General features: G+C 43.2%; 1 protein-coding gene across 1 annotated transcript in view; it reads left to right on the top strand.

The window, feature by feature from the left end:
* ADAM23 (ADAM metallopeptidase domain 23) overlaps nucleotides 1-23,263 on the top strand; it is a 1,183,145-nt gene that overhangs the window by 980,533 nt on the left and 179,349 nt on the right. The window contains exon 24 of the mRNA XM_030210005.1: nucleotides 1,171-1,339. Coding sequence (XP_030065865.1) covers nucleotides 1,171-1,339 — 169 coding nt within the window. The remainder of the gene's footprint in view (nucleotides 1-1,170; nucleotides 1,340-23,263) is intronic.

The raw sequence follows: 23,263 nt of genomic DNA, 5'->3' as shown, positions 1-23,263 counted from the left end.
GCTACCTCTCTTAATTGTCTTTGTGGGTTTTGTGATTGCTGCCTCTTTACTATTCTGGATTATGCACTACTTAGATATTTTTTATGACTGGTGGTATATCAAATAAAGATACATGACTTCAACCAGTGTACTCAACAGTGTTGAGTTAACTGACTCTCTCTCTCTCTCTCTCTATGTATTTGTTACAAGTAACTAAATATCTTAACCGGTCAACTTTATCCACATACTGTGGTTGAATACTGACCCTTTAGACATCCAAATTTGGCTGAAAGAGTCAACTAACTTAAGGATTTATCTTTGGTGCCTAAATTTTATGTACAGGGTAATTTTATAAGAAGCAATATATTTACAGGTATAACTTTATAAAATTAACCCTTGGGCATATAATATTGATATGAGGTGAGATTATAGTCAGTATCCCCCAGATTCTGTATATGGTGCTCAAAATTGCACACAGAAATTTGTGCTCAGGCAAAATTTAATTGACTATCAAACCAATTAGCACTGATAATTGGGCACTAATAATTGATTTGGTGCTAATTGGCAACAATTATAATTTAAGCACACATCTTGCTAGACATATTCTATAAAGATGCACGCATAAATTCTAGTGTGTGGATCTGAAAAGGGGGCATGCCCATGGGAGGGGGATGGGCGGGTCAAGGGCATTCCAAGAATTTGCATGCACTGTTACTGAATTTTCCCAATCCACACCTAATTTAGGCACAGGGGTTTACATTAGATTTAATTTGGTGTAAATCCTCGTGCCTAAAAAGTTAGGAGCGGATCCTGGCGCTAGCTGCTATTCTGTAAACACCCAAATTGAAGCACTGTTTATGGAACAGTGCTTAACGCTCATTTGGTGCTAATTTTTCAGTGCCATATATAGAATTTGGTCCTATATGCACATAAAACTTTACCAGTAAATTAATTTCTTCCCATGGCTTTGATCCACTTCATGCTGCCTCTGTACACAGGCAGTGAATTAGTTCTTACGCTGTTATCTCAAATACAGCCTTGCCAATGAATAAGTAACAAAAATCGTGGTATAAAGAGACAATTAAAAATGGAACATGTTAAAGATTTTTAAACAAAGGTATGATTGTATGTGTTTGGTTAACTATCATGATATGTGTTTAAAAATACAACAATCTTTCTGCTCTCCTTCAGTGGTGCTCATGTTCTTTTAGACGATGAGACGGATTTGGGATATGTTGAAGATGGTACTCCTTGTGGTCCGTCCATGATGTGTCTGGAAAGAAAGTGTCTTCAGATTCCATCCTTGAACATAAGCAGTTGCCCTTTTGGTTCTAATGGGAAAAGCTGTTCAGGACATGGAGTAAGTGTGCACATGTGTACATTTGGATTCACTAATGGTGTACCATATAGAGGGGGTATAAGCCTTTATTTTTCCTTTCAGTCATAAGGTATTCTGACTATACCTATTGAATGGATTTTCTTCAGGTACAGTGCCTGCAGTCACTTTTTTTGAATCATTTTTGTGTTTTCCACATATGAGTTAGTACTGTTAAACCTACATATGCAGCTGTATTGTACATTTAAGTGACCTGAATTAGAAAAGGTCAGAAACTAGGCATCATATTATACTCTGATGCCCCAAAGAGTTGCATTCCCAAGTCTTCCTTCCTTAGCTCCTGAGCATAATAGTAACATAGAACAAGCACAACAAAATTAAACAGGATCGGTGAATAGGTGGAGCTGACAAATTAACTTATAAGCGGGGCAGCAAGAAATCTATATATCAGTCTACTGTCTCTCCAGTTTAAGGTGTCAATATTCAGTATGATTTAACTGGTTAGAAGGGCTCCTACTCGGTTAAATCATGCTGAGCAGGTCTAACATTTATTTTCAGCAACATTTACCTGGATAAGTACCACTGAAAATTTGGGCAGACCACCTCAGCACTCTGGACAGTACAGGAACACTCCAGAGATGGAGTCTTTGTGAAGCCAGAAGTTATTATTTATTATTTATTGCATTTGTATCCCACATTATCCCACATTTTTGCAGGCTCAATGTGGCATACAATACATCATGGGTACTGGAAATAGAAGTGAATATACATTAGGTTTACAGAGGGTTTGTGTTACATGGTGGTGAATTACATGATGGTGTTAAAGCAAAAGACATTATAAGACAATACTAAAAGTTCAAAAGATTATACAATTACGCATGTTGATCTTTGTGATATATCTCGTCGAAGAGATAGGTTTTTAATAATTTGCGGAAATTGGTCAGTTCATAGACCGTTTTCAAGTTACATGGCAACGCATTCCAGAGCTGCGTGCTTGTATAGGAAAAGGTAGATGCATGCATTGATTTGTATTTCAAAAGCTTACACTTGGGAGGATGAAGAATGAGGGGTGTGCGGGAAGATTTTTTTGCGTTCCTGGGTGGTAGTTCTATTAGATCTGACATGTAGGCTGGGGCATTACCATGGATGATTTTATGGACTAAAGTGCAAAGTTTGAACGTGATGCGTTCTTTTAGTGGGAGCCAGTGTAGTTTTTCTCGAAGGGGTTTCGCGCTTTCGTATTTCGGTGTGCCGAATATTAGTCTGGCTGCCGTATTCTGAGCTGTCTGGAGTTTTTTGAGTATTTGCTCTTTACAGCCAGTGTAGAGTGAATTACAATAGTCCAGATGACTGAGTACCAGTGATTGTACCAGATTGCAGAAGACAATCCTTGGAAAAATGGTCTAACTCTTTTTAGTTTCCACATTGAATGAAACATCTTTTTGGTTATGTTATTTGCATGGTTCTCAAGTGTAAGATGTCGATCAATGGCGACTCCGAGGATTTTCAGGGTGTCCGAAACTGGTAGATTTAGTTTAGGTGTGTTGATGGTGGTAAATTTATACTTATTGTATTGTGAGGTGAGTACCAGGCACTGGGTTTTCTCAGCATTGAGTTTCAGCTGAAATGCATCTGCCCAGGAATTCATAATATGTAGGCTTTGCTTGATTTCGTTGGAGATTTCCCTTAAATCTTGATGGAATGGGATGAAGATCGTTACATCGTCAGCGTATATATATGGGTTTAGGTTCTGATTTGATAGTAATTTGGCCAAGGGTGTCATCATTAGGTTGAATATGGTCGGTGAGAGGGGGGATCCCTGTGGAACTCCGCATTCAGGTTTCCATGTCGCTGATGTAATCGAGTTTGAAGTCACTTGATATGATCGTGTAGTGAGGAACCCTTTCAACCAATTGAGAACGTTGCCTCCAATTCCGAAGTATTCGAGGATGTGTAATAAAATTCCATGGTCAACCATGTCGAATGCACTTGACATGTCGAATTGTAGCAGTAGAATGTTGTTGCCGTTTGCTATCAATTGTTTGAATTTGTTCATGAGCGTGACTAGTACGGTTTCAGTACTGTGGTTAGAGCGAAATCCTGATTGAGAATCGTGTAATATCGAGAACTTGTTTAGATAGTCTGTGAGTTGTTTGGTCACTATGCCTTCTGTTATTTTGGTAATTAAGGGGATGGATGCTACAGGTCTATAGTTCGTTAGTTCATTTGCATTTTTCTTTGCATCCTTGGGTATAGTTATCTGGACACCACTGATATTCAGTAGCAGTAGCTACATAGCTACCCAGTTAACTTAGGACAGAAAAAAAGGCTGTCCCAAGTTAACTGGGTAGCTATCTGTACTGCTGTTGAATATCAGCAGTAACTGGTTGACTCCCAGCAGCCACCTAATACTGATATTCAGGTATGTCTTAGCACTGAATATCCAAATATGGAACAGCCTGTGATGGCCAGTATGTAAAAAAAAAACACTGACCACTGCAGGCTGAATATTGTTCCTTTAATGTACAGGTGAGATGATACTCTGGAGTTTAGGAGGCAGATCAACAGTCATATGCTACAGAATAGCCCAAAGACGAGTCATGAAAAAACTTTTGAATGTATCCATGAATTGCATCTGCCATAAAATCATTTAAAGAAAATATTAAACTAGCAAGTTGCTTTTTTATTGATCTGTATTCTGAAAAAGCTATTTCCACTATACACTAGTCAGTATTGCAAACATACTGTAAATATGGCAAGTATTAAGGGATCACTTCATTCCCTGTTTTTTGAGCCGCCACTTGAACACAGCAGCAGATTTGGGGGATCTATTGTGTATCGACTGTTATAAGTACAGGGATTGTCTGTTATGTACAGAGCTGCTTATATCTAGCCACACTATAAAAATAAATAGTGATAGTATTTATCTAGGAGACGTTTTGGGTAGCAAATGTATTTGGCATGGTTTAGAAAAAAATAAGGAGCATGAAGAAAATTTTCTCATTCCTTCTCCAACCTGTTAGAGGTTAGTCACCCACATGCTTACTGGGAGGTATGTGAAGGTTAGGAAAATAAATATTGTTATCTTCTAGGCATATGCATACCAAACATTTTCATGTTGGTTACTGTTCATTCTTGGGCCCTGTTCGGTCAGTTTATATATACCGAAGCATTCATGTATTTGTCCATTTGTCTCTATTTAAGTCTATGGGGCAAACTGTTTCACAATGAAATGGGGGGGGGGGGGGGGAGAGGGGGTTGCCATCCATTTTCAATCAAACCAGCCTGAAATTTTCTGGCAAGAACCTATAGCAGAGTCATCAGCACTACAAGTCATCATGAGTGTCGCAAACACCCTGAGGTACCAGACGAGGGGCGAGGCCACCTATGGTAGCAGGAAAACTACAGACCAGTAGCAGAAGGGCGAAATGACATAAAGAGCAGCATGAACACCCCAGGGGAGTGGAACACAGCACAGCAGCACCAAAATTTGAGAATGGCAGTTTAAGTTTTTGGAAATAAAAAAATAATTTAAAAATTGGTAGGAGAACACCAGGGCATGTTGAGAACAGCAAAACAGCGCAAACATTGACAAGAAGACTCCAAGGTATTAGCAACAACACTGCCTGGTCAACCAGAAGGCAGCATGAGTGGGTTAAAGCAAATATAACATTGGCTGGAATGCACAGATAAACAGGACAAAGGCCAATACAGTATCCAGATTGACTGGAAAGCCCCAAAACATCTGAAGAGTGCCAACACAGCAGAAGAGAATGGCGCGGGGACAAAGTTTGTCCCTGTCCCCACGAACTCTGTCCCTATCCACAGAAGCCTCACTGTTTAACCACCCTTAAGATTTATCTTTGAGTTTAAAAAGCAAAATCATACATGTAAGAACTGCATAAACGAATTAAAACAAATGCCCTTAAAATGTAATACTGGACTGGTCTGGCAAGCAATAATGAAATGATGGAATGTTCATTCACATAGCAAGCAATAATGAGCACTAATTTTCAAATTATTCTACAACTCCAAGCACATGTAATTCTTTTCTCACTGTACAAGACAGGGAACCACAGAAAAACTGAACTAGAGATCTCCCTCAAGAAAGCCAGACTCTGTAAGCTGTGTAAACACTGGTAAAAGAGAAACAGAAATATATTTTCTCCTGCACTCTGCAAAATACAAAAATAGAAAAGATGTACATTTCACAAAGCAGGCACATCTCAGTCCTTAGAAAGTATTAAATAAAAATATTTCTTTTCTACCTTTGTTGTCCGAGCAATTTATTTTTCTAATTGGGCTGATCCCAGTCCCTTTTCCACTTTCCACGTGTCAATCTTCTCTAAATTCTTTTCCACGTTGGCGTTTCCATTTCTTCTCTCTTTTCTTGGCTTCTTCCTTTCCTTCTCTACATCTGTATAGCAGTGACCTTTCATTTCATGTCCATCCGTCCCCCTTATTTGTGTTTATCCCCCTTTCTCTCACCTTAGTTTCTGTTTCACTTCTCATCTACCTACTAGCTTTTGTCGTTGCTCCCTCTACTACTACTACTACTACTACTACTACTACTATTTAGCATTTCTATAGCGCTACAAAGCGTACACAGCGCTGCACAAACATAGAAGAAAGACAGTCCCTGCTCAAAGAGCTTACAATCTAGTAGACAAAAAATAAAGCAAACAAATCAATTAATGTGTAGAGGAAAGAGGAGAGGAGGGTAGGTGGTGGTGAGTGGATACAAGTGGTTACGAGTCAAAAGCAATGTTAAAGAGGTGGGCTTTTAATCTAGATTTAAAGATGGTCAAGGATGGGGCAAGACTTAATATCCAGTCTCCTAAACCCCTATCTTTCCCCATCTTTCACCCACTTCCTTAGCCCCCATTCCTATCCTATTAGACCTCATCTACCCTCCACTGGATCTCATCACCCTATCATTCCCCAGCTCCATCCTTGTCTCTCTTTCATTCCCTTGCTTCCAAGGCCCATACCCCATGCCCTTCCTTGCTCTCCTCCCCCCCCCCATCTTGCAAGGTCATGTCACTCTCCCTCCCTCCCTTCTTCCTTCCCTCCAAGGTCCAGTGTCGTTTTCCCTCCCCACAAGGTCTTGTGTTGCTTTCCCTCCCTCCCCTTCCCAAGTTTGGTGTTGCTCTCCCTGTCTTCTTGCCTCCCCCCCTACAGGGTCGGTGTCACTCTCCCTCCATTCTCAAAAGGTCTAGTGTCACCCTTATTCCCTCCAAGTCTGGTGTTGCTCGCTCTTCCCCCCACCCCTCCGCTGCCGCCGCCGGGTCCTGTGTCACACTCTCCCTTCCCCCTCTGCAAGCTCCGGTGTCACTCCTCCACCTCACCACTATGCTCCCGCTGCGGCATTTCCATCTTCCGGGCTGCCGTCAGCGTTAGCAATGTAAGCACGCTGCCTTCATGCACCGGGAAGCCTTCTCTCTGCAGCGAGCGACCTGCCTACGCAGAAACAGGAACTCACAATAGAGAGAAGGCTTCTGGGCTGTGCAAAGGCAAGCGTGCTTACATTGCTAATGCTGCCGGCAGCCCAGAAGATGGAAAGGCTGCAGCGGGAGCATGGTGGAGGAGTGACACCAGAGCTTGCAGAGGGGGGGAGGGGGGAGGGAGAATGCGACACAGGAGGGGGCGGGGGGAGAACGAGCAACACCGGAGCTTGCAGGAGGGGAGGGAGAGTGTGACACAGGACCTGGCGGGGAGGAGGGAGAGCGAGCAAACGACACCGGACTTGTAAGGAAGGGAGGGAGTACTGGAAAAAGGTAGGCGTCCGTTTTACCGCGGGTGCAGTTACCTGTTACACTTGTGGAGGAAACTGTGAGCCCTCCAAGACTCACTAGAAACCCACTGTACCCACATATAGGTGCCCCCTTCACCCGTAAGGGCTATGGTAGTGGTGTACAGTTGGGGGTAGTGGGTTTTGGGGGGCTCAGCAGACAAAATAAGGGAGCAGTGGTGAGATGCGTACCTGGGTGCATTTTATGAAGTCCACTGCAGTGCCCCCTAGGGTGTCCTATTGCTTTCCTAAGATGTCAAGTGGACCAGTCTACTCAAAATGCTGGCTCCTCCTACATCCCAGTGGCTTGATTTTGTGCGTTTTGCACTTGGATGTTTTTTTGTTTGAAAATGGACCAAAAAAAACAAAACGTCCAAATCACAAAACCTTGTATTTTCAAAAACAAAAGATAGGCGTTTTTCTTTTTCGAAAATGACTTCCTTTCCTATTCAGATTTTGCACGTTTTTTTTTTTCTTTTTGCAAAATGTCCAAAGTCGGACTTAGACGTCATATCGAAAATGCCCCTCCACGTTACTAGTGCGCATGAAAGTCCCACATTAACCCACATTAAGCTCAGATTTTATCACGACTTATTAAAACAACTCCAAATAAATTTACTGTGACTGATAAGAATAAAGGGAATAGAAAGAAAGAGTGGGTGTTAAAGCACCATTATTTTTTAACTCCAATACCACTTTATTCATTTCTGTAATTCCTGGTGTTCTTGTTCACCCTCTGGATGATCTACAATTAAGGTGTAGAACAGTTTGGGAAGCTCTGATGCTAGCAGTTTGCAGTTATTCTGTGCTACTGTATTTTTTTTTCTGTAACATTAAAGATAATACCATATAGTACTACTATATGTATGTAGCAATATACATTGGTGATAATAGCTTACAATGTAACAGGATACCTGAGGCAATGGGAGATAAAGAGGTAAATTCTATGCACTGAAAAATTGGCACTGGACAAAAATGGCATGGAGCGCTATTCTCTAATAAATTCTCTGAGTTGAGTTCAGTGCTTAGAGCTGATTCCTGCCCCCAACGTTGGACACTGGTATTTATGCTGGCTGACACTTGGGGCCATGTTTGCTAGGCTGTGCTGTAGGCACGCTAGTGTTTTGGCACATGCTAATGCTGGAGACACTCATATATTCCTATGGGTGTCTCTAGCATTGGCGTGTGCTAAAAATGCTGGTGCACCTTAGTGGACAGGGCCCTTGGTGAAGGCGGTTAGCTTGGCAGAGTTTAAAAGGGGGTTAGACGGTTTCCTATAGGACAAGTCCATAAACCGCTACTAAATGGACTTGGGAAAAATCCACAATTCCGGGAATAACATGTATAGAATGTTTGTACGTTTGGGAAGCTTGCCAGGTGCCCTTGGCCTGGATTGGCCGCTGTCGTGGACAGGATGCTGGGCTCAATGGACCCTTGGTCTTTTCCCAGTGTGGCATTACTTATGTACTTATGTACTTATTACCGCTCTTGCGAGGCGGGGAAATAACCTCTTTTTGCACCCACAGTAAAACTTAGAAAAATTTTTCCCATTCCTGCGGATTACTGTAGTTTATCGCGAAAATCTGCTCCCATGTCATTCTCTACACAGCAGAGAGGAGAATCGCTGGACTGGGATGGGAGGGGAGGGCAGGGGAGAGAGGAGAATCGCTGGACATGGATGGGAGGGGAGGGCAGGGGAGAGAGGAGAATCGCTGGACATCGATGGCAGGGGAGGACAGGTTGCAGAGAAGAATTGCTGGACATGGATGGAAGGGGAGGGCAGGGGAGAGGAGAATCGCTGGACATGGATGGCAGGGGAGGACAGGGGACAGGAGAATCGCTGGACATGGGAGGGGAGGGCAGGGGAGAGAGGAGACATGCTGGAAATGGATGGAGAGGACAGGAGATAGAGGAGAATTGCTGGACATGGATGGATGGAGGGGTTTGGGGGAGAGAGGAGAAATGCTGGACTTGGATGGAGGAGAGGGGAGAAAGAATTATTGCTTTCTATGAATACAGGGGAGGGAAGAGAGGAGAAATGCTGGACATGGATGGAGGGGAGGAGAGAGGATAAGTGCTGGACATGGATGGAGATGAGGGAAAGGGAAGAGAGGAGAAAAACTACACATGGATGGAGATGAGGGAAAGGAAAGAGAGGAGAAAAACTGCACATGGATGGAAAAATAGGCAAAAGCTGGATCCATGTTATACCTCCTCCAGTCAATTCCACGGAGGAGGACACAGCTTTTACTTATGGATGTAGGGCAAGAAATGAAGAAGAAAGGAGAAAAGTAACGAAATAAATGGAAAGGAAGCCCTGGAAATGGAGTTAAGAGAACAGATAGAGAGCAGCAGAATCAGAGACTGGGACAATATGGATAGAAACACAAAGTCACCAGACAACAAAGGTAGAAAAAAATCATTTATATTTTCATGTTAGTGTTTGGAATATGTCCAATTTGAGAATTTACATTGGCTGTCTTATTTTGTACTGGATATACTGGAGCTGTAACAGCTTACAGAAATGATTTATAATGAAAAAAAAGTCACATTTTTTTCTCCTATACTAGTATAATATTTTCAATGATGTCTGTTTATATGCGCCATGGCTGGTGTAAGGGGTGTGGCTACTGTGGGTGTGGCTATCATAGGGGTGGGGCCATATGTGGTGGCCCCGCCCATAATGAGTACCGGCACCTTTTTGCTACAAAAAAAGCACTGCATAAACCAATACAGTAGAATGCAAAATTTCAGTTCACACTGATGATAGGGCTTTTAGTGCAGTGAGCTTTGTTTATCCCTGTCAAAAAGTATTGAAAGATTGTCATGTGTCAGTTAATATGACCATCTTTAAGTCCTATTTCCAATTTCCATGTGTAAATAGCAGTATTTACATGTGTGTATAAGAAAACCCCTATTAACGCATGGAAATCCTCACTATAGATTGCAAGGGGCTGTGGTTTGGTCAAGGCTTCGGAAGAACCAAAGTTTACACTTGTATTCCCCATTTTACAAAGGGAATACACACATATTAGAATAATGTAACACATCAATTTTTACAGCTACTCAAAATCATAAGAACCTAAAGAAGATTTGCCCTACTGGCTCAGACCAAAGGTACATCTAATCCAGTATCCTGTTTCCAACAATGGCCAATCCATGTCACAAGTGCTTGGAAGAGACCCAAAAGGTAGCAAGATTTCAAGCTGCTTACCCTCAGGGATAACTAGTGGCTTTCTTTAGGCCTACCTTGTTAATAGTTTATGGAATTTGTCCAAACTTTTTTAAATCCATCTATACTAACTGCTTTTCCATTTCCTCTGGCAACAAGTTTCAGAGCTTATAGTCCAGTCTGAGTTTTATGACCTGTATCATGGCTGTTTCTACTCCAAGCTGAAGAGTCCTTACCTCTTTAGCCTTTTCCTCATATGAGTCGTTCCATCCTCTTAATTATTTTCATTGCCCTTCTCTGTACCTTTCCCAGTTCCACTATATATTTTCTGAGATGCGGTGATCAAAATTGCATACAGTACTGAAGGTAGGGTCTCATCATGAAATGATATAAAGGCATTGTGATATTCTTTCTTTTATTCTTTATTCCTTTCCTAATAATTCCTAACATTGTTTGCTTTTTTGGCTGCCTTGCTGCAGACCGAGTAGAAGAGTCCAATTTATTGTCCATGATGACTCCTAAATCTATTTCCTCAATGGTGACTCCTAATGTGGAACCTAGTGTCATGTAAATATAATTTGATTATTCTTCCCAGTGTGCATTATTTTGCACGTGTCCACATAAAATTTTATCTTCCATTTGTATGCCCAGTTTTCCAGCCTCCCAAGGTCCTCCTGCAATTTCTCACAGTCCACATGCAATTTAAAAACTTTTAATAGTTTTCTATCATCTGCAAATTTGATCACCTCACTCCTCTTTCCCATTTTTATATAATTTACAAATATGTTAAATAGCACTGGTCTCAGTAGAGATCCTTGTGGCATTCTACTTTTCACCTACATCCATTTAGATACCTAGCCATTTAACCTTATTCTATGTTTTAACTAGTTTCTAATCCATAACAGAACATTAGCTTCTATCCCATGGTTTTTATTTTCTCAGGAGTCTGTCATGAGAAACTTTGTCAAAAGCTTTCTGAAAATCTAGATGAACTACATCAACTGGCTCACCTTCATCCATGTGTTCATTCGCGCCTTTATAAAAATGTAGCAAATTGATAAGGCAAGACTGTCCATGGCTGAATTTATGTAGACCATGTTTTGTTCAGTAATTTTTTGTTATAATATTTTCTACCATTTTGCCTGGCATTGACACATCAGGCTTACCAGTCTATAGTTCCCAGATCACCCTGGTACCCCTTTTGTAAACTGGCATTGTCTGCCACCTTCCAATGAGGTACTGTGGACTTCTTTAATGACAGATTACAAGTGGTGGATCTTCAGTTTCATTTTTGGGTTCCTTCAATACCCTGGGCTCTATTTCATCCAGTCCAGGTAATTTGTTGATTTGGCTTATTACATCTTCCAGGTTCACCAAGATTGGTTTCAGTACCTCTGTGACATCACTCTTAAATACCATTTCTGGCACATCCTCCTCAGTACAGACCAAAACAAAGAACTCATTTAGTCTTTTTCTATGGCCTTTCATTCCTGAGTGCTCCTTTTACTTCTTGATGATCTGACTCTCTCACAGGCTTTCTGCTTCTAATGTACCTCAGAAAGTTTTTACTATGAATTTGTCCCTCTATGGCAAGCTTCTTCTCAAATTCTCTTTTTAGCCTTCTTTATCAGTGCTTTGCGTCAAACAAGCCATGTCTTATGCAGCTTCCTGGTTTATTCATTTTTTTTCCATTTTTTGAAAGGTGTTCTTTTGGCTTTAATGTTCTCTTTCACCTCCCCTTGTAACCATGCCAGCTGATGTATGGCCTTCTTTCCAGAATGTATCTAGTCTGGGCTTCCAAGGTTTAGGTTTAACACAAGTGATGATGTTAGATTTAAGTTTAACACAAATGATGATGTTAGCTAGGCTTTATATGAAGGGAATGAAACTGTCGGGTTGTGGCCTCACAAATTAGTTGTCTGAAACTTAACACATTTAGATTTCTAAAATGAGGAACCTACAGGTGTACTTACACATGTAAAATGCCAGGTCCTTAACAGGGTTTTTTTCCCCCCAATATGTTTCTTTGTAAACCTGCTGCTCTCACTGCATGTGCTGGCAAATACATGTGCACTCCTGCCTGTATTTTAGAAAAGGCTCTAGTTTGGCAGATCCTTTGCTAAAATACCATCAGAATTGTGCAAGTCTTAACTTAAATGTCTCAATTCTGATCTCTTTGAAATGGGCTGTTATATCTATAAACCAGTATGTCTAAAGCAAAGAAATAGTCTAATACTGTTTTCCAATGGAAGGTAAAACCTATAAAGTATTTAGAGGTATGTTTTTCTTGTGTTCTGGAAAATATAATAAAAAAAACATTGATAGTCTATCCTTACCAGCTTAGAAACTAACAAAAGAAGGGTTCCCTTTAGATGTATCATAGTAGTGAAGACTCAAGGCAATACATATACTTACACATACACACACACACACATAATACCACTGCATCCAGTAAGGCGGTCATATTCAGGGCTTTTTTTGAGGGGGTACTTGGGGGTATGGAGTACTGGCACCTTTTCCATTGTCTGCTAAAATTGACCCATGGACCCCAAGTTTTAATGAAAGAGCTCAGACTCTACACACCAATTCTGCCTTGTTGTAGATTCTGTGACTGGTTGCAGGGGGCCTCGCTATTGTGGGGTGGGTCCCTCAGCGATCACCCCACCCTTAAAGGGTGACCTAGCTTTTGAGTAACGGCACCTTTTTTGATAGAAAAAATGCACTGGTCATACTTCAATGTGTGTGTGTGTTTAGATAGATAGAGAGTATAGATATAAATATATGTTAATCACATAGGTAATTTCATAAAGGACACCTATAAAAGATACCTATTTTATAAAGGCAACATAAGTAACTACAAACCCCATTTCACAAAGAACATTGAGATGGGAATTGAGGCATTCAAATCAAGACATGCTAAATTTCTATAGTATTTTGCAAAAGGCTTCACTGAATGCATCACTATGAGGTGGCAAGGGTGGCAGATGCTATACTACTACTAATAGCATTTATATAGCGCTACCAGACGAACGCAGCACTGTACATTTAAAAATAGCTTGCCATCTCATTTTGAGGCAAAGCATCTACATTCCCCAATCCATTGCCGGTAACATGGCTCTTCTATGTTTTTCCCTTTCTTCTTGCAGACCATGCCAATGCTTCCCCTCCCATGCAGTTCAATGAGATGGTTGAACACGCATGCTTTCTACTCTACGGAGTAATGCACAGTTCAAACATCACATTTAACCATGTGGGAGGAGGAAGCACTAGCACAGGCTGCAAGAACTAAAAGTAGTCAATTGCTTTTTCTCCCTCAGGCTGTCTTCATGAAGGCTCTGCTCCAGCACGGCCACCACCATACCTGCCCTGGGATGGGAATTGCATGTCCTTAGGAACTCTCACCCATGCTTCCGCAGCTTAGCAGCAGTTGGCGTAAGTAGCATCGCTTTGCCTTCTGGCTTCATGTGTGGTTTTCTTGCAGCAGGAAGGGCCTGTAGTGGCAACTAACACTCTCTCTCTCCTCCCTCTCTGTCCCTAAGTAGAAAGGTTAGGATACTGTGCACTATTTAAAAAAAAAAAAAAACAATAAACAGTATGAACACATAGCCTGGCAGCTCCTTGGTGGCTGTAGTGCTTTCAGCTTGTTTGCTATCAGAAAATAAAAATAGAGAGAGAGAGAGGAAATAAATATAGACCTGTGACATGAGTAGTAGGTGGTGGAATCTGTGGCCAATTCTGTGGACATTCAACTGGAGCTTCTTCAGAGGATCAAAGTTCCTTTCAGTCATCATCAGTAATATTTCTAATTATGGCTCCGAGGTTGAGCCACAGTAATGTTGAACCACAGAAAGCAGCCCAGTCCTTGGGAAGGGGGCTCAAGTTTTAGATGTGTTCTTTGGGAGGGGACTTGGATATCAGTGTGTGCTTGGAAAAGGGGAAACAGGTTAGGTGCATGCTGTAGTGGGTGAGAATAACGACTTAGAGATTGAGTAGGTAAACAGGGATTTTGGGATTCGATGAGAAAGTGGAAGTACATGGGTTTAGATAGGGGGGGGGGGGGTAAATGGGGACTGTGAGAGTAGGGACTAAGAGATTTGATGGGTTCCCTGGGATTGGGAATTTGATGAAGAGTATGACTAAGAGTATGCTTTATGGACCAGTTGGTGTGAGACTGGTTAGAAAAGGAAAGGAGAAGGAGATGGGATTTGATAAACTGCAAAGTGTTTACATATCATATGCAGGTACTTATTTTGTACCTGGGGTAATTGAGGGTTAAGTGTCTTTCCGAGAGTCACAAGGAGCTGCAGTGGGAATCAAACCCAGTTCCTCTGGTTCTAAGGCCACTGCATTAATTGCTAGGCTACTTCTCCACTCCATTTATTGCAGGGTAAAGAGATTGTGTGAAAAACCTAGAGAGGTTGCAAGGCATTGGAAAGTAGAGTGGAGGAGTAGCGTAATGCTTAGGGCTTTGATCCTGGCAGCCTGGGTTTGATTTCCACTGCAGCTCCTTGTGGTCTGTTAACCCTCTATTGCCCCAGGTACAAAAACCTTAGATTGTGAGTCCCCGAGGGACAGAGAAAGTACCTGTATATAATGTGTACAGTGCTGCATATGTCTAATAGCGCTATATAAATGATTAGTAGTAGTAGTACTACTACTAGGAAAGGAACAGGGAACTGTGGGGGAGGGGCTGAGAGGGCAGAAATTGGAAAGCTGTGAAAAAGGTTATAGAAATTGGGAACAGGAAGCTAGTAAGAGAGAGACCCACAAAAAGGGGCTGGAGGCCAGGATGAACCTGAGGCTTGTGAGAGAATTAAAAATGGAGAGCAGGGGCGGAAGTTAGATGAGGGTGAAAGACAGAAAGAGAATGGTAAAACTGAGAATAGGAGATAGCCAACAGACAGCATGGTTAAAATTTGAGGTGAAGGAAGCTATTAGAGCTAAAAGAAAATCCTTCAGAAAATGGAAGAAGGAACCAACTGAAAATAATAAGAAACAGCATAAGGAATATCAAGTACAAATGCAAAGCACTGATAAGGAAGGCAAAGAGGAACTTTGAAAAAAGGATTGCGTTGGAGGCAAAAACATATAGCAAAAAAACATTTTAGGTGTATTAAAAGCAAGAATCTGGCAAAAGAATCAGTTAGACTGCCAGATGACCAAGGGGTAAAAGGGGAACTAAGAGAAGACAAAGCCATAGCGGAGAGATTAATTGAATTCTTTGCTTCAGTCTTCACCGAAGAAGATTTGGTAGAGATACTGTTGCCAGAAATGGTATTCAAAGTTGACGAGTTTGAGAAACTGAATGAAATCTCTATAAACCTGGAGGATGTAATGGGGCAATTTGACAAACTGAAGAGTAGCAAATCTCCTGGACTGGATGGTATTCATCCCAGAGTACTGATAGAATTGAAAAATAAACTTGCAGAACTATTGTTAGTAATATCTAATTTATCTTTAAAATCGAGTGTGGTACCGGAAGATTGGAGGGTGGCCAGTGTAATGCCGATTTTTAAAAAAAGGTTCCAGAGGAGATCCGGGAAATTATAGACCTGTGAGCCTGACATTGGTGCAGGCAAAATGGTAGAGACTATTATAAAGAACAAAATTACAGAGCGTATTCAAAAGCATGGATTAATGAGACAAAGCCAACATGGATTTAGTGAAGGGAAATCATGCCTCGCCAATCTATTACATTTATTTGAAGGGATGAACAAACATGTGGATAAAGATGATTCAGTCAATATTGTGTATCTGGATTTTCAAAAGGTGTTTGACAAAGTACTTCATGAAAGACTCCAGAGGAAATTGGAGAGTCATGGGATAGGAGGTAGTGTTCTATTGCGGATTAAAAACTGGTTAAAAGATAGAAAACAGAGAGTAGGGTTAAATGGTCAGTATTCTCAATGGAGAAGGGTAGATAGTGGGGTTCCTCAGGGGTCTGTACTGGGACCACTGCTTTTTAACATATTATGAATGATCTTGAGATAGGAGTAACTAGTGAGGTAATTAAATTTGCTGACATCACACAGTTATTCAAAGTTGTTAAATCGCAAGAGGATTGTGAAAAATTTCAAGAGGATCTTACAAGACTGGGAGACTGGGCATCTAAATGGCAGATGACATTTAATGTGAGCAAGTGCAAAGTGATGCATATGGGAAAGAGGAACCCGAATTATAGCTACATAATGCAAGGTTCCACGTTAGGAGTCACCGACCAAGAAAGGGATCTAAGCATCATCATTGATGATACATTGAAACCCTCTGCTCAGTGTGTGGCGGCAGCTAAGAAAGCAAATAGAATGTTAAGTATTATTAGGAAACGAATAGAAAACCTAAATGAGGACATTATAATGCCTTTGTATCAGTCCATGGTGTGACCACACCTTGAATATTGTGTTCAGTTTTGGTCACTGCATCTCAAAAAAGATATAGTGGAATTAGAAAAGGTACAGAGAAGGGCAACGAAAATGATAAAGGGGATGAGATGACTTCTCTAAGAGGAAAGGCTGAAGCGGCTAGGGCTGTTCAGCTTGGAAAAAAGACATCTGAGGGGAGATATGATAGAGGTCTATAAAATAATGAGTGGAGTGGAATGGGTAGATGTGAATCGTTTGTGTACTCTTTCCAAAAATACTAGGACTAGGGGGCATGCGATGAAGCTGCAAAGTAGTAAATTTAAAACTAATCAGAGAAACTTTTGTTTCCTCAATGTGTAATTAAAACTCTGGAATTCATTGCCAGAGAATGTGGTAAAAGCAGATGGCTTAGCGGTTTGGACAGCTTCCTAAAGGAAAAGTCCATAGACCATTATTAAACTGACTTGGGGAAAATCCACTGCTTGTTTCTGGGATAAGCAGCATAAGATGTATTGAACTTTTTTGGAATCTTGCCAGGTATTTGTGACCTGGATTGGCCACGGTTGGAAACAGGGTGCTGGGCTTGATGGACTTATATACTTATGTAGGTAAATGAGAGGTGAAATTTCAGAGACTTAGAGGGAGTAGGAGTGGGATGAAATCTGAGTAGATAGAAAGATAAAGGAAAGAAATGGAGAACAAGGAGATGAATGGAAAAGATCTTCATCAGAGACTGCATTCCCATATAGAACAATGACGAGAATGGCAAATTTCCTAAACAATAGATTTTTTAATTATCTACAAGTAAGACTTGGGGGGGGGGGCAGGGCTACTTTTACAAACTTTGACAAACCCCATGAAACTTAAATAGGCTGTCTATCTGGTACCAGACAGAAAGAGATCATGGGGATACACCATATATAGAACAATTAACAGGGGTCTGGGAATATAATGGAAGATAAAGTTCCTTAGGCAGTTGTTTGAAACCCTCCAGAACTTAACTCTAAATGTGGCGCTGTAGGAAGTTCAGTATGAAATCCTTCATAGGATACACATAACCAAAGAAACAAAATATTGGGACTAAGAGATAATTAGAACTGCAGTAAATGTCACAAACAAGTTAACACGCTCTTACATTCCTTCTTAAAGAATGCTGCAAATTACCACTGCTATGGAGAAAAATTTTAGGAGTTATAGAAGAGATCACACGTTAGCTTGGGATGGAAGGCACTCCACATTATGAACAGTATTTAATATCTGTGTTCCTTCTTTTGGTCAGGAAAACCATTTTCATATTTTGGACATCAGCAGGGGAGTAGTGTGGGAAAGGGCAATGCATGAAATGACAGATTAGGAGATAATGGCTGCTCATAATCTGGTGAAACTGGGGAAGAAAAAGTATTCCAGATTGTGCTGCAATTTGAGGACAAGCAGGACATTGTTTCTCACATACTGGTGACACCATCCAATGGAGCCCTGATGCGGACACTACCCAGCATTCTATGGCTTTAAGAAACCTTTGGCAGTGCCCCACTGCTCATGTGCGAGTGCCTTCCTGCCCACCATGAGCATACAAAACCAGCATTGTTTTTACCTGGAGCAGAGAGGTCACATTTCTATGAACCCTCCTCAGCACATCTTTCCATGATTTTGAGTTCCTTCCTTAAGCGGGTACTATTTATTTCCCTCATTTTCTTGTTTTATTTTCCCTTCCATGTCTGGGTTTGTGTCTTTCAGATTTGTGTGGCAATTTTAAATTTTTTTTGTTTTCACAGCTTTGAGGCCTGCTTAGGCCTGAGCATTGGCCAGGAGTTTTCTGTGAGTTTTATTTTCTATTTCCTTCATCATAGAACTGTTTGATTTTGCTTCAGTAATTTTTTCCATGATGTTCCAGAAGACTCCCAATGGTCCCCTCTTTGTCTCAACTGGTGGGGTCGTTTGGACACTATTATGATGATGATTACTCCAAAGATTAATTCTATTCTGAGTATGTTACCTTTCTATTTAGACCTTTCCATTTATTCCAAAGTTGAAAAGCTACTTAACAGCTTTCTATGGCAACATAAGCCTCCCAGAATTGCTTTGAAAAAACTTAAAGCTAATAAAGTAAATGGAGTTCTCCGAGGACAAGCAGGCTCTAATATCCTTACATGTGGGTCGTCGTTCGCGATGGCCCCAGAAGACCGGAAAGAATCTTCCAGAATGTTCCGTCACGCGGGCCGATGCACCGTGCATGCGTGGGCGGCTTCCCGCGACGCGAACGTGCAGCTCTCAGTTCTTTTTCTTCCGCGCCTCAAGAGAGTTGTGTTCGCCGCTACTCCCTTGTGTTTTTGCCCAGGAGATAGCTTTTTCACGTTTATCGCGACCTCTTTTTCTTCTTTCATTATTTCCTCAAGTAAAATTAAACAAAAAAAAAAGTTCTTCTCTTTGTTTTTTTAGTTTTTCCTCAAGTTTTCAAATTTCCTTTCTTTTTCCGTTGTGGCCACCTTTAGGCTGCGTGGCCGCGTCTTTTCCCACCTTTTTTGTGCCTTTTTAAGTGGCACAATCGAGCCTTTTGATTTCGCAGATGCTATTTTCCCGCCCATGTCATCGAAGACTCCCAGCGGCTTCAGGCGTTATACTTGCTGCAACCGAACCATCTCGAGCACCGACCCTCACGCGTGGTGTCTTCAGTGTCTTGGGCCCGACCATTTTCCAACTTCTTGTAAGCTGTGCAAGTTGATGAAAAAGCAGACCCAAGTGGCTCAGTGTGAGAAGCTTTTTTCTGAGCGGTCCGGTCCTTTGACATCGGCGTTGAGGGAAGCAGCGACGCTGGGAGCGCAGGTAATGGCTGCTGAGAGACTGCATCGAGCTGGGAGCAGTGGGGCATTGAGTGGGTCTTTGTCGGACCCAGCCCCGAGTAGACGTGGATTCCACGTCATCCTCATCGGTACCGAGGAGTCTCGATGACTGGCGTTGAGCGAAGGCAAAGCATCATCATCAATCTCCTTCCAGACATGGTACCGAGAGCTCCGGGGAGCCGAGGGAGTCAGCACCCGAGAAGTGTCGGCGCCGGGAGGATTGCTCACCCTCCATTCAGGAGGTGCCGATGCTTCGGTCGTCTGGCAGCCTGGTACCAGCTCTTGAGCCCCCTCAGATTTTGGCACAGACTCCTGCACCGGCCCCACAGCCTTTTCCGATGGCAGCTCTCGATGAGCGCATCTGGGCCCTTCTTCCAGAGCTTCTGGAAGGGTTGCTTCGTCAGTCGGCCTCGGTGTCGGGGGTGCTTGTGCCTCCCATACCGACTGTAGAGATGGCATCTTGCCAATCACCTGTGAGGAAGTCCCCGCCCTCGGTGCCACTTGCCAACTGGGTAGACTCCCCCTAGACATCGGTGGAGGAAGCTTCACCGGAGTCCAGGCAGTAGTTGACATCTCGACATCCCCCACGAGGTCGTCGATCCTCGATGTCGAGACAGGCTCGGCTTAGGGAGCTTTTGTCCGATACCGAAGAGGAGCGCTCATGGGAAGCAGAGGAAGACCCCAGGTACCTTTTCGGAGGAAGAGTCTTGTGGGCTTCCATCTAATCCTACTCCACCCATTGAAGTTAGGATGTCTCCACCTGAGAGTCTTACTTTTTCATCCTTTGTGCAGGAAATGTCTAAGGACATTCCATTCCCTATGGAGTTTGTGGATGAGCCCAGGGCTGAGATGCTGGAGGTCCTGGATTATCCTTCTCCACCTGCAGAGGTTGCAACGGCCCCCCTGCACAATACACTCAGGGAAGGGCTGATGCGGAATTAGTCTTGCCCTCTTTCTAATCCAGTGGTTCCCAAGAAGTCCGAGTCCCAGTACAGAGTCCATGGAGACCCTGTAATGGTAAAGGCCCAACTTCCTTACGATTCCATGGTGGTGGACTCTGCTCTCAGAAGAGCCAAAAGTACTAGAGACTATGCCTCGGCACCCCCAGGCAGAGAGTCTAGGACCTTGGATTCTTTTGGGAGGAGAATGTATCAGGCCACAATGTTCGCCGCCAAGATCCAAACATACCAGCTGTACACAAGCATTCACTTATGGAACTCAGTGAAGCAACTGTCCAGTTTAGTTGAAGCACTTCCTCCGGAGCTTGCTGAACCTTTTCACCAGGTGGTCAGGCGTGTCACAAATTCCTGGCCAGAGGGTCTTACGACACTTTTGATGTGGCATCCCGAGTAGCTGCTCAAGGTATAGTGATGCACAGACTGTCATAGCTGTGTGTCTCTGACCTGGATCATAAGACCCAGCAGCGAATAGCGGATGTTCCTTGCCGGGGGGATAATCTCTTTGGAGAAAAAGTAGAGGATATGGTTGATCAGATGAAAAGGCATCATGATGCCATGGATTCTCTCTCCCGCCGGACGTCTTCTGCTACTGGCTCCTCATCTAGGAAGTTTTTTGGAGGGAGGGGGAGTGCTCCCTATTCCTATAGTAGGCGTAGGTATACCCCTGCCTCTCAGCAGCTGGTTCAGGCTCAGTCCCAGCATGTGCATTCTCGTCAGCGCCGTGCACCTAAGGCCCCTAGGGCTCCCCAGCAAAAGCAAGGGACGGGCTTTTGACTGGCTCCAGTGCAGCATAGCCGCAGTAACAGTGTCCGTACCGGGCGACTTGCCTGTCGGGGGGAGGTTGATTTTTTTTTCACCAAAGGTGGCCTCTTATAAACTCCGACAAGTGGTTCTTCAAATAGTCCGGTTAGGATACACACTCAGTCTGGCATCCAAGCCTCCAAATTGTCCACCGGGAGCTCAGTCCTTCAGCACCCAGCACAAGCAGGTACTTGCAGAGGAACTCTCCGCCCTTATAAAGGCCAATGCGGTCGAACCCATTCCACCAGGGGAAGAAGGGCTCGGATTCTATTCCAGGTACTTCCTTGTGCAAAAGAAAACAAGAGGGATGTGTCCCATCCTAGACCTAAGGGCCCTGAACAAATTCCTAGTCCGAGAAAGGTTCAGGATGGTTTCCATGGGCACCCTTCTTCCCATGATTCATGAAAACGATTGGCTATGCTCTCTGGACTTAAAGGACGCCTATACTCACATCTCAGTGCTCCCAACTCACAGGACGTACCTTCGATTTCGACTGGGAACTCAGCACTTTCAGTACTGTGTACTGCCCTTTGGCTTAGCATGTGCGCCCAGGGTCTTCACAAAGTGCTTGGCAGTTGTCGCAGCATCACTACGCAGACTGGGAGTGCATGTGTTCCCTTATCTCGACAATTGGCTGGTGAAGAACACTTCAGAGGCCGGGGCTCTATGGTCCATGCAGATGACTATTCAACTGCTGGAGCTACTGGGGTTTGTAATAAATTATCCCAAGTCCCATCTTGTTCCAGTGCAGAAATTGGAGTTCATTGGAGCTCTGTTGGATACACAGACGTCTCAAGCAAGGGCAGACAATCTTCTGGCCCTAGTGTCCTTGGCTCGAGTGTCTCAACAGATCACAACTCAGCAGATGTTGAGACTTTTTGGGCATATGGCCTCCACAGTTCATGTGACTCCCATGGCACGCCTACATATGAGATCAGTTCAATGGACCCTAGCTTCCCAGTGGTGCCAGGCCACAGGGGATCTACAGGATGTAATCCATCTCTCCACTGAGTTTTGCAGCTCCCTTCAGTGGTGGACCATTCGATCCAATTTGACCTTGGGACGTCCATTCCAAATTCCTCAGCCTCAAAAAGTGTTGACGACGGATGCGTCCCTCCTGGTGTGGGGAGCTCATGTAGATGGACTACACACTCAAGGGGTTTGGCCTTTTCAGGAAAAGGGTCTTCAGATCAACTTCCTGGAATTGCGAGCGATCTGGAACGCTCTCAAGGCTTTCAGAGATCGGCTGTCCAACCAGATCATCCTAATTCAGACAGACAGTCAGGTTGCTATGTATTACACCAACAAGCAGGGGTCACCGGATCTCGCTCTCTGTGTCAGGAAGCCGTCAGGATGTGGCTTTGGGCCCACCATCTCACGGTATGTTTCTCCAGGCCACATATCTGGCAGGTGTAAACAACAGTCTGGCCGACAGGTTGAGCAGGATAATGCAACCTCACGAGTGGTCGCTCAACATGGTGTTGTACGCAAGATCTTCCGAGAGTGGGGCACCCCCTCAGTGGATCTTTTTGCCACTCAGCTCAATCACAAGGTCCCTCAGTTCTGTTCCAGACTTCAGGCCCATGACAGACTAGCGTTGGATGCCTTTCTCCTTCATTGGGGGTCGGACCTTCTGTATGCATATCCTCCCATACCTCTGGTGGGGAAGACTTTGTTGAAACTCAAGCAAGACCACGGAACCATGATTCTGATGCCCCGTCAGATCTGGTTTCCTCTTCTTCTGGAGTTGTCCTCCGAAGAACCGTGGAGATTGGAGTGTTTTCCGACCTTCATCGCCCAGAACGAGGGATCACTTCTACATCCCAGCCTCCAGTCTCTAGCTCTCACGGCCTGGATGTTGAGAACTTAGAAGTTGCCTCTTTAGGCCTTTCAGAGGGTGTCTCCCGAGTCTTACTTGCTTCCAGGAAAGATTCCACGAAAAAGTGTTATTCATTTAAATGGAGGTGGTTTGCCGTCTGGTGTGACAGCAAGGCCTTAGATCCTTTTTCTTGTCCTACACGGACCC

Source organism: Microcaecilia unicolor, chromosome 7 (assembly GCF_901765095.1).
Source record: "Microcaecilia unicolor chromosome 7, aMicUni1.1, whole genome shotgun sequence".
In the NCBI taxonomy this organism is placed as follows: domain Eukaryota; kingdom Metazoa; phylum Chordata; class Amphibia; order Gymnophiona; family Siphonopidae; genus Microcaecilia; species Microcaecilia unicolor.
This window is presented reverse-complemented; position numbering and strand designations above follow the sequence as displayed.